The sequence below is a fragment of the Heliangelus exortis genome, chromosome 4, assembly GCF_036169615.1.
Source record: "Heliangelus exortis chromosome 4, bHelExo1.hap1, whole genome shotgun sequence".
Taxonomy (NCBI): domain Eukaryota; kingdom Metazoa; phylum Chordata; class Aves; order Apodiformes; family Trochilidae; genus Heliangelus; species Heliangelus exortis.
Window position 1 is genome coordinate 4,168,269 of NC_092425.1, and position 12,241 is coordinate 4,180,509.

The 12,241-nt window shown below is 39.3% G+C and overlaps 1 protein-coding gene across 2 annotated transcripts in view; it reads left to right on the top strand.

Annotated features, from left to right (window-relative positions):
- The window catches only part of ENPEP (glutamyl aminopeptidase), a 33,003-nt gene extending 24,514 nt beyond the window's left edge, over nt 1–8,489 (top strand). Inside the window, exons 11-20 of one of the 2 annotated variants that reach the window (XM_071742705.1) lie at nt 1,619–1,698; nt 3,319–3,446; nt 3,566–3,621; nt 4,432–4,582; nt 5,289–5,362; nt 5,452–5,553; nt 5,663–5,833; nt 6,328–6,468; nt 7,284–7,362; nt 7,581–8,489. In XM_071742705.1, the coding sequence (XP_071598806.1) occupies nt 1,619–1,698; nt 3,319–3,446; nt 3,566–3,621; nt 4,432–4,582; nt 5,289–5,362; nt 5,452–5,553; nt 5,663–5,833; nt 6,328–6,468; nt 7,284–7,362; nt 7,581–7,730 (1,132 nt within the window). In that variant the 3' untranslated portion in view covers nt 7,731–8,489. The remainder of the gene's footprint in view (nt 1–1,618; nt 1,699–3,318; nt 3,447–3,565; nt 3,622–4,431; nt 4,583–5,288; nt 5,363–5,451; nt 5,554–5,662; nt 5,834–6,327; nt 6,469–7,283; nt 7,363–7,580) is intronic. The other variant, XM_071742706.1, reaches the window with a different exon arrangement.
- Nucleotides 8,490–12,241: the final 3,752 nt, after the last annotated feature.

Consider the following 12,241-nt stretch of genomic DNA (forward strand, 5'->3'; position numbering starts at 1 on the left):
ACAGAAAAAAAGCAAGAACCAGGAGAAAATGAAGAAACAGTTGTAGCCATTTCATTTCATTCTGATTAAAAAGAAAAAAACTCCAGCAATGAATAAGCCCATGATATTGCTTAAGATTTTGGTAGGAATCAGAAGAGTTGGAGTGAGGTAATTGCCCAGGTGTCTGCAGCATTGTATCTCTCCCAACATAAGCAGAAAATTTTGCTGGTTTTTGCAATAGTTCCAGCTGCACTGTGTGATCTGAAGGCTGCTGTTACAGACTATTCAGGCAAAAATACTTCTTTGCATTAATTTTTTTTACTTATTGCACTATACCCTGAGGTATCAAACTCAGGACTTATGTTTGACTTCAAGTACATTGCCATTTGTAATTTCTTGAGCAGAATTTCCCAGAACTGTTCCTACCTTAACCTGTCAAGAAGCTAAACTGTGCATTGCCCCAGCTAATCCCAAACTGAGAGTGGAATTACTTTCTGAAAGTGTAGTTTTTATAAATAAGTTAAAAATAAAACCCACTAATAAATATTGTATTGCTGATATCACCTATCCTGGGACAGACTTCCTCCCTTGCCTAAAAGTCAACCCAGTGAAAATCAATACCTTCTTTCACAGATAGGGATGAGGAAGCTCCTGAAGGGATCCTACCCCAGATGAGACTGATCTATTTTATGTCCAGGGTTTGGATTTAATGTTCAGGGTTTGGATTTAATGTCCAGGGTTTTGATTTAAGTAGTGACAACTCCAGGCCTTGTGGATGCTTTATTCCCTGAACTTTGCAGGGCTAGTGTCTTGAGCTGTTTGTTTCAAGCTTCTTTGGCTTGAAAGAGTCCTCTCCTGCATGCTGACACTATAAAGAAATGCAAGTTCAAAAACTCAAGTTTTTAAAATAGTGCTGCAGGTAAATATGTAGCTACAGCACAGCAGGTCAGGAACACATCCTCGATGTGCACAGGACACAGCTGTTGTGTCTTATTCTCAGGAAAAGTGTTTATATATTCCTGAGATTACATACATCAAGAAAACTAAATAAAAACCCACTAAAACAACTAAAAAAAAAAAAGCATTTACAAAACCAGGCTTTTTAAAAATATGTAACTTTTATAGGTTCTTTCATGGGGAAACATAATACTGGGGCTTCTGGCCAAAAAATAACCTTTCTGAATTCCATGGCAGTAAGTTACATGAGAGAACTAGTAAAATCTAGAGGTGTATAAATCTCTTAAGATATTTTTGTTTAGAAGATGCAAAACAATAGCTGATCTTTTTCCTGGAGGCAGCAGGAGATACCATAGCCTTCATTTTGGTATTTTCTGGAAATTAATGACCCTTCACTTAATGCAGGACTCAAGATTTCCTGTAGTGCTTGTCATCAGGGAACATTAAGATGGAAGAAAAATCTCCCTGGGATGGACCATAATGTGTTAACATGGAACATAAGCAGCAGCTATAGGAAAAATGCTGTGTTCTCTTGCAAAGGTTCTTTAGTAACTGTATATGTACATAAACAAATTGTAGTTTTATGAACCAGGGTGCAGCATTAAACAAGATAAATATTATGCTGGTGTTTTATTTTTAACATTTGGTTTCTAAAGTTCTCTTTCTATTTAAATAATTCCAGGTACAAGTGGAATATACCAGTGAAATGGAGACTTGGGAATTCAACAAATTACACTTTCTATAGCACGTCAGATTCTGCAGGTAAATTTTTCCTCTTAAGAGTAATGAATAGATAAAGCTTTTCCTTAAAAAGAAATAAAATTCAGAATTAACTTTCATCCTTTTCACTTCCCATATATGGGAATCAGCACAGAGCTGAGTTGTGGTGAAGTTAATAGTAATTTCTGCAATAAGATGGCTGCTTCTTCCACACACACATTGTGTCCATTGAGGCCCAGTTTGGTAAAGCACTTAAGTGTGTGTTTAAATCCAGTACTATTCAAGGAAGTATCTCAGCACGTTCCTAATTATAATGCACTAAAATCAACGAGACTTAGATAGGCCCTTTGTCAAGTCTAAGAAAAAAGGTGTAGTGGGAGGCTGAAGAACCCATCTGTGGCATGATAGACTGGAAATCTGAGTTCAGGTAAAGAGCTACATTCTCAAAAACTTTCCCTAATGCTGATTTCAGGAATGAGGAAATATCTGTGGGGGTAGTTGTTATTATTTTTCTTTTATTCATTCTGAAACTCTAATGGCTGAAAATGGGAAGGGAAAGAAAAAAATTACTGGCTTTTGAATTTTTAAATTTCATTACAAGGTGGAATTTCAGAAATAACACAACCAGCTCTTCTCATACTTGCTGGAATGTTACCTATTCAAAGTGTCATTTGTCTTCAGTTCTTCTCTCTTTTTTCTGTTTTGTTTTTGTTTTAACCTGCTTGCTTTTGCTACAAGTAAGAGATTAACACAAAGAAATTTTCCTTCTCTAACTTCCACATGACATTACAGTGGGCTGCAAGGGACCTGCAAAACCATGATTAGGTGCTTACTTCCACATCCATTTTTGCCCACATTAGTTGGGCAAACTGCAAGAGTAGGGAAAAAATACCTTTTAGATACTTTGTCTGGGTCATATAAATACAAAAGTGCTTTTAACTCCAGCCACCCCCAACCCACGGGTTAAAGACCTTTCAATGCTTTCATGGCTTTTGATGGGCAAGAGGAAAACTTTCAATAACTTTCATAACTAGCAGCACCAACTGGACTGGTTAAGCCTTCCAAAAAAGAAATATTTTTCAAGGATTCATTTTAAATGGAAGATTCCCTAAACCTGGATACTTAAGTCTCAGCCTCTCTTGTAATCCCTTTATTATAGCAACAGAAGTGGAATCAAAGAAGAGCACAGAGAATAAACTGAATAAACTGTAATAAACTGAAAAATTAAATAGGCAGAGAATAAAATCATGAGAGTGAAAAAAAAAAATGTAAAAGGCATATCTGCAATAGCTGTTTCTTTGCAATTTTTTACTTTTTACTATGGCACTAATTTTCATTATCCTTACCCTGCTCACAGTGGTTTCCATTTTAAAATTAACAAACCAGCTGGCCCAAGTAATTACCACAGCTCATTATGGTAAGAGAAGAGTTGGCATACATTAAAGTCTATAACAACTCATCTTTACTCACAGCCATTCAAAAAAAATCATAAATAAAAATAATGATGATGATTATGATAATGATAATAATAATAATTAATAATAATAAATATTTGGATCTTATTTTGAAATACATCAGAAAAAATGTTACTTTCAAAGAACCTCCAGTGAGTTCTGTGTCATATACGATGCAGAAACTGACCACTGTTTGTTTGTTTTGCAGGAATTACCATAGAATCACCTCTTGATTCTTTTGTCAGCATTAATCCAGACCACATTGGATTCTATCGGGTGAATTATGACAGTCAAAACTGGGCCAGGTTAACCAGTCTTCTGGATAGCAACCACAGAGTGAGTGTCCTGACATTTATTTATCTGGCAGGTCTCTTACAAGGGTCTGTTTCTTACAAGGTGGCTCTTTTTTCTGCAATCTATATAATCCTGATCCCTCTTTTCCTCTTTTCCCACAGAATTTTACAGTTGCTGACCGTGCAGGGATTTTGGATGATGCCTTTTCTTTAGCAAGGTAAAAGAATTCACTGCAGAGATTTCAACAGAAGTTTTTTCATTTTTCATTGCTTATTAATTAGCATTAACACAGCTCAGGGGGGTTGAAAGAAAAATTCTGAATTGGTTGCAATTACAAGTCTTATTTGTCTTATTTGTAACCAAGTTTATTGGCTTATGGTGTCCTCCAAAAAGGGTAAATTCAAGTATGCACTGGCAATTTGCAGTACCAATGTAGTCAAGAGAAATGCACCCCTTGTGGTAATTGTATAGGTCTTGGAAAAGGGGGAGGTTGCCATCTGAATAACAATACTACAAGCATTCCAGAAGAAGTAAAGTGTCCAGAAAATCAAAGTTATGCCTATAATGACTCCTGTACCATTAGGAAATTACCACCTCAGCTATCTTGTGTAGAAACTTGCTTCAAAACTTCTGGCTCTTGTACCCAACCATGCTGTCACAAATAAACTTTAGGCAACCTGCTGTGACAGCCTCTAAGTCTGAGTCTCCTCAGCCTTTCAGGGTGTCTTCAGAACCAGCAATTCCTTTTTGTGGGAAAGGGGTTTATGCACCCACTTCTGGAAACACTGGGCTGCTGCAAAATGGGAGCAGCCTCCTCCCAGCAGTGAGAGCTCCTGCAATCAGGTGTTGATTGAGAGTGATCCTCAGTGAACTCTTTGGAAAACACCTCCCTAGTTAGAGGAGTTGTTTTCCCCCTTCCACGATTTATTATTTCAAACCTTCTAAAGTAAACAGTGTTCTAATATCTTTAAAGAAGCAAGTTCTTCAGATTCATTAGAATAATAGAAATTGTTTTCTCCTTCACCAGAGCTGGACTCATGAGCTACTCTGTTCTCCTGAACCTCACAAAATACCTAAGAAATGAAGCAGACTATTTGCCTTGGGAAAGAGTTATATCATCTGTATCTTACCTTGCAAACATGCTTGAAGATGATGCAAATCTCTATCCACTGTTCCAGGTGATGAAGTGAAAAAACCCATTCCTTCATGGGGCCACTGGATCAGACAGCAGTAATATTGAAGTTTAAGTGATTTTCAATGCTGCTGAGCAATCTTTATCTGCTTTTTTTTTTTTTTTTTTATTGTACTTTTTTAAAAAGTGCTGAAAACTGCTTAGTAATGATCTCTGAATTACTTGGATTACTTGAAGGAATGAAATTATCTCTAATTATCCTTATAATCCATCACCATATGTCACAGTATAGACAGTGGTTAGTCAAGACTGTCCTGCATCTAATGAAGAAGTAGATATAGGGCAGCAAAATCTCCTGTCCTCAGCAAAAAATACCTGTCCGCAGCATAAAGCAGGTTTGTTAGTTGACTAACTATGCTGAACAGGATTTAGTGGTCACTAAAACAAGTGTTTCCTGAACTCTTCCAGTTTTATCTCTGGAAAACAGTTGTGGTAGCATCTCCTTGCTGTGCCCCAACCTTCATCAAGGAAGAAGGTTGGGAAGAAGCAGGTTGCCTTTGTCCTACCTGCACATTTATATTGCAGGCAGTCAGACTTGGCACACTGTGGTGATGTGGAAAGATTATGCATGTTTGTGTTACTTTTGGTTTAGGAGATTTGACTCTGAAAAATTAAGGACCACAAACTCTGACCAAAAATATATTATTTTAAGAAATTGTCACAAGCAACCAATCCCCTTTTTTCTACCTCAGGAATATTTTCTCTACCTGGTGAAACCCATTGTGGACAAACTGCAGTGGAATGATACTGGGAGCCATTTGGAGAGGTTAAACAATCTTTTCTTTTTCCTTCCTGTATTATTGATGGCTTCAGAGAATGCTAAGCAGTAAGAAAATATTCTCTCCTCTTTTAAAGGCTTCTTCGTGCATCTGTCCTAGACTTTGCCTGCAGTATGGATGACACAAAATCTTTGGAAACTGCTTCTCAACTATTCAAGCAATGGCTACAAGGAGATATGTGAGTACCCACAGCTCTCGTGGCTGGTGAGGAACACTGCACGTGGCTTGGTCAGGGAACTCCAGCAGGAAAGAGAGAAGAATATTCAAGACCTGTTTCTTTATTTTAGTGTTCCTGCAAATCTCCGACTCCTGGTGTATCGCTATGGGATGCAGAACTCAGGCAATGAGGCATCCTGGGACTACATGTTCAACAAATACCAAACAACTTCATTAGCACAAGAAAAGGAAAAGCTGCTCTATGGCCTGGCATCAGTGAAGAGCATCCCCCTTTTGGACAGGTGATTTAAACACCCGAAGATTTTTCTTTCCTTGCAGAAGGAACGTGTCACTGTTTGCTCATTCCCCTCTCCTTCCTTCCTTCATTTTGTCAGATTACATGCAACACATTTTCAAGAGCAGTTATCTAACACCCCTGCTCTGAGATTGTACTCTAGTAGAAAAAAAAAAAGCTTTTCTCCTTTAGTGCAGAGATACTGAACACATGGTAGTTTCTGCACAAAATCAACTGCTTTCAACTCTTGACACAGTGCCTTCACCCTGTGTAATTTTAGCAGCCTAATAGTTAAGTATCAGGAGAAAATTAGCTTTCTATGTTTCCTCCACAGTCAGTGAAGTAATAGTGTAGTGATAAATACTAGAGAAATATAGATATTAGCATTTCATTACTTATCATCATCATCAGTGAAGTCTACACTGAAAGTGTTAACCTATTATTTGCTTTCCATGGTCTTTCATGAGAGGCTGTCATGGATTCTTGTGGCATCTCCTTTAGGTACCTGAAATATATTTACAACACCAGCCTCATCAAAAGCCAAGATGTGTTCACAGTCCTGAGATACATCTCATCCAACACCTATGGGAAAACAATGGCCTGGGACTGGATAAGACTTAACTGGCAGTACTTGGTTGACAGGTACAGTAATGAATTCATTGGAAAACTTATCTCTACATCCATCTGTAGATCTTGTTCCATGCCATCCCTTTCTATATTTTCACTATGAAGCTATAATCACTGGTCTTTGCAATATGAAAAGTGAAATTGTACTCAACACAGTCACATCCCTCTGCTGTGAAAAGGTGCTTTGCTGCTGACTTGAAAACCATTCTTTCCCCATATGATTGCTATCAATAAATGGTGATTGAAAGTACAGGAAGTTCTACCAAGTTCATAGAAATCTGGCTATTGCATGGAAATGAGTCAGCCATGTGTCAACTCTTCCCATTGATTTCATAACAAGAAGACAGTGTATAGAATTATTTTCAAGCCTGGTAACAACAATCAGAAGATGTGCAGATGAGCAGCAGAAGTAAGAGCAAACCTTTAAACTTTGCTTCTTCCTATTTGAGTGCCTTCTCCCTCCTTCCTTCTCATTTCTCAGTGCTTAGCAAGAGCACAGAAGCCAGGCAGACCTGCAAGCCTAGAGCTGTGAACTGGACAGCCTTTGTATTGCTGAGCAGCAATACATTTAATTTCCAACATGAGACAATAAGTCGTTATTTTAAAGAAAAGTAAGATTCCCCAGAAGAGATCACTCCATGGTAAACATATTTGAGAGCAGCACAGATGTTGTGTAGGAGCACTATTTTTCAAGTATTTAAAAAAATGCTGAAATCTCAAGGCATGTTTTATTGTAGCACAGTTAGAGCTTTAAGCTTCAGATAATTACTTGTGCCTTTTCCTTTTTAATAGTTTTGCATGGGACATAATTTATTTAATTGTTTTTCTAGATTCACTATCAATGACAGATACCTTGGTCGAATAGTAACTATTACTCAAACCTTCAACACTGAGCTCCAGCTTTGGCAGGTATGGTGACAGCACTTCTCTTGGTTTTAAGTCAATACATTTAACAACCTACTGGCTAAGAAATTTGATTTTTATTGCCTAAATGTGTAAAGCAATATGAGTTACTGTAAAACGATCCCAGTGTAAAACATCTCTACCAGCCAAAATTTCAAAGCAGCTACTTGCCCAATAGCAGCTTTATTTGCTTCAAGTCAATCATTTTCCTCTCTCTTTTCCAGATGGAAAATTTCTTTGAGAAATATCCTAACGCTGGGGCAGGAGAATCACCCAGGAGTCAGTCAGTGGAGCAGGTGAAGAACAATATTGAATGGCTAAAAGTAAACAAGGAGGAAATACGAATGTGGCTGGAAGCATGGAAAGGCTCTTGAAGTCTTTGTTAAAAATGTCAGGCACTCATTCTGGGCACTCAGCTTCTCAGAGATATTTAGCAAGGTGGATTTCTCACCTAGGGACCTTGGAGGAGGTAATATTTTTTCTATAAATATTTTTTCTGATTTTTAAGAGATGACTGCCAGAACAATGTTTGTGCAATTGCTGATCCTAGATCCTGCCAGCACTTGTGTGCAAGAATAGCTTTATACTTTAATGGATTCATGTGCCTGAAGAATACAAATGTTCAAAGTTACTCAAGGCAGAAAGGGTGGCAAAACTGGGGTCTTCACCCATCAACTTGGCCTCTCTCCTTCCTCACCACTCTGAAAAGCTGCTTCTTGGTTCTCACAGAAGGAGATCTACTACACTCAGGGATTCCTTTCTCGGTGGATTGGAGCTTTCTCCTGAAGGAAAGAGAATTAAGCAGTAATGTGAACGTTTTCTGAAAATCATCCCCTATCTTCATAACTGTAAAAATTATACATTTGGGACTGAGCATTGCATTCTGATACTACAGAAAGTCCATTTAAGGTTCCCTCTCCATTGAGTTTTGAAGTTTAAGTACCAGTACACAAGGGATCAATATTATCAGCTTCTTTTTCACTGTTATTAGCTGGGATTCTGTATCTTGGGGTAGGGGCTGTCTTGGTTATTTTTGTCTTATTTCTAAAGAAGAACTTGTGGCAGCCATTACTACAAAGACATAGGGTATTTACTGTATCTTTTCTTAGGGAAAAATAAAATTTTAAAATCTACCTGGAAACCTCAGTCTCTTCCTAATAAAGTGCTAAAACTGCCTGGCATATAGAAAAACAGCTGCCACATAGTCCAGCCATGCTGTACTTGTAGCTTCAGTGACTTTTGAGGGAGAAAAATATATTAATAATAATAAAAATAATAATTAAAAATTGGAAATTTCAGGCAGAGGGGGCAGATACTGTAAAAGTACGGTCAGCAAAGAAACAACTTTCTGCCCCAAATCCCTGTCACTGTGTTGCTGTAGAAGGCAGCAGGGCTGCTCTGCCCATCCCTCACCTGCAAGCTGAGAGATGGGGTGCCTTGGAATTCCTAGATTTCCATTCCCTAGGTTTCCATGAGCACATGCCTTCTCACATGTCTCCTGAGTGGAAATTTGGTCAAGCAGAAGGGAACCAACTAGGTCTGGATGCCCTGAGAGCGGGAGCATGGAGCATCTCACAGCAGGTAACTCTGGGAGAGATTAGGTGGAAGACTCTGCAGTGAGATGGGGGGACACAAAAATGGGAAAAGTACTTCCCTTCATCCTGCAATTCAAAGGGAATTTGAGGAATGTTGAGGGGATGTCTCTAATGTTCATTAATCCTGAGGTACAGGCTCTGCCAGCCTCTGGGCCTTGATACAGCACAGAGAGCTCTAGAGAAGTTTATATAGTTCCCAATGGAATTTTACCCCACTCCCCCAGCAGACCCAGGGCTGGTACTGTTTTGGGATTCTACCTACACACCCAAATGGCTGTGACAAGGCCAGACAAATCTGGTGACCAATATATATCAGTCCTTTGGCTCTTGCAAACAACACATTTGTTTTGATTAACAGAGATTACAGCTTGCTACAGATACCAGCTGCTCCTTAAGGTATAGAGGTGGCCAAGAGCCAGGCAATTTCTTCAGTTTTCCTTCTTGGTCAGATTCACACTTGGAGGACAGTGAAAGTGAAGCAGGTGCTCACACCCAAGCTACCAGCAGCTCAGCACACAGGGAGCAGGCTGTCCTTGTCACCTCACCTTCATGATTTTACAGTTTTGATGAATTGAAGGAGCAGAATCCAAACAAAGTCTCTCTTGGTCCCAGGGTCACGAAGTGGTTTGGTAGCATTTGGTACTGACTGTCAGCATGCTGGATCACTGTGACCATATGATCAGCTCAGAAAACTGTTCTTTGCTCAGTTGCTTTGACTTTCAGAGAATATTTCATGAAATTTAGCAGGAAAAGCTGGACTTCTAAGCATTCACAGACTTCTAGCACAGCTTGCCGTAGGAAATAAAGCCCAAGGTGTGGATATGATGGGAATAACACAAGATAAGTTACTTAAAGAGATTTCTCTCCTTTGCTCCATGTAGCCCACACTACCACTGAATGGAAGCAGATTTGCCAAAATTATTAACTACACTATTAGGCTTTTGTCATGGAAAACATAAGCATTGGAGATTTTCAGTAGTGCTGGAAAGATTCAGCAAAAGCAACTTTCATCCAAATCACACAGACATACCTGTTCAAGACAAGACACATATTGGCAGTATTGTGGACCATGGGAGTAGAAAAAGAATTAAAAAGATCAATTGGAGAGAAACAGCTGAAAAATAACACTGAGGCAAAGTGAGAGCAAGATGCCAAGGACAAGCCTGAACAACCAGTGGGCTTGTGACCCTGAGTGAATGGAGGAGAGAAGAGGATTTATAGTAGTGAACCAAGCCATTACCAGCTGTCATTTGATTCTTGATCTGTTTAGGAAGGGACTATGTGCAGCTTTTGTGCCTGAGCCGCACTGGATCATAGAGATGTATGGCTCATGCTTGGATACTTCTGATGTTACAAAAAGGTTAGCTGGATTTCTACACCAGTCTTAAGTGGGTAGGTGAATTTGGAAGTAAATCCAAAAGCCCCAGAAAAAGGCTGCTTTTGTGGTAGGGCAAAGGTTCTGTCAATTTGAAATAATGTTCTCTAGATTATGCAGTGCTCTTTCTCCCTTTGAATGGCTCATGGAGAATGTACTGTATGGCATGTGCCTCCTTTAGGCTGTTTGTCCTAGATGGATAACAAATCTGGTACATGCTAAATCTTTCAGTCAGGAACTAGTGCATTTACAAATGGTCTGTGATAAGCTTAAGAATGCCAATTTGAAACTGAATCCAAAGAAATGTGAACTGTTTTAAAAAGAGATAATTTTCCCTTGGTCATTCGATCAGCAAGGAAGGAATTTCCCCTGATAAAGCCAAGTGAGGGAGTGCAGAACTGGCTCCTTACATCCACACAGCTTTTTGAGCCTCTGCTGTTCCTGTTGTACCACAGCAGAAGCTGTTGCACACAGTGAGGTAGAGAAACACTGTGAGTAATTGAAGTGCAATGTGGTAGAGTTAAAGAGGGGCCACTTGTGACTGTTGTAGTGTTGCTTTACACCAGCTCTGCAAATCTTTCTTCTATCAGCCACAGCTGTGCATCCTACAGAGCCTGAGCCTGTGGGCCCCAGAGGGCTGTAAACCTGATAGGCCCATGAAAATGTTTAATCTTGATGATTCAGGTAAAGAAACACAGAAAAAGAAACACAGAAAAAAAAATGAATGGCACCAATGCAAATACTAAGGCACCTACAGCTCCCCAGCTGAAATGGTTTCTAAAAGAGCAGTTCAGATCACCACAGAGTATGTAGACATTAGAAACACCCCCATTTTATACACACGGTATGTCTCAGTGTTGAAATAGGACATGATTTGGAAGTATCCCTCCTGTATTCACACAATAACCATTGTCATTTCTTGGCTACCATCATTTTGAGTGCTGATGTCCTCCAGCAGCGTTTGGGTGACAAGGGGGAAAGTTGGGATGGGCACAGAAGATACAAACTGAGCAGGGTTAGAAGGGCAGGACTTCATCCCATTGCTACCAGCAGCCATACTGCCACATGAAAACATCATCTTGTGTTATAGATATCTAATGATGAAAGTTAGTCAAACGGGGCTGTGTTTGCTTTCCCAAGCACTTAGATAGAAGCCAGGTGACCTGGAGGTATTCCAATTTCACATCAACACCTGTGGCAGCTGAATGGATGCCTGCATGTGGAAAACCAGCCAAGATACAGCTATGTGAGACTAAGGAAATGTTCTCCAGCTCACAGGTAGTACACTGGCTCATATGGCTGCCCAGATATCTAAACTGTTCCAAAATGTGCTTTGGAAAAAAAAAAAAAAGCACAAATCCATAAAAGCATCTGATACGCATTTGTTTCAGGTAAGTCTGAGAGTTTATGGCTTTGCAGCACACAAAGAGTTTTGAGGGGAGAGCAAATCCTGAAAAACATGACTGTGACATAGTATCTGAGATTCACCATTCTTAAGAAACATGCACAAGTTGTTTCAGCAGTCCCTCACCTGCAGAAAATTTTTCCTTATCAACCCTCTCTTTTTCACAAACTGATGTCCAGAGATTACTCCCAACCTGGAACCTGCTTACTGGTGGCTTAATGGCACTGAAACAACATCTTCAGATGGTCTGGAGAACCCAGCAGTCAGAGAAAGGGAGAGATCAAGGCATAGGAGAGTACTGCAGCCTAACTCTTCAACAGGAGGGCTGGGCATACAGGGTAATTATTCTTAGTAAGAACCAAAAGGTAATTTAAAATAGATGCTGCAGTTATATATGTGATATCAATGTAAGATTTCACTTGGAGGTGGATGAAATGACCAGGTGACTTCTAAATAGTCTTTCCAGCACTTTCTTTTTTTTTTTTTTAATTGTTTCAAGTGAACAGGAGA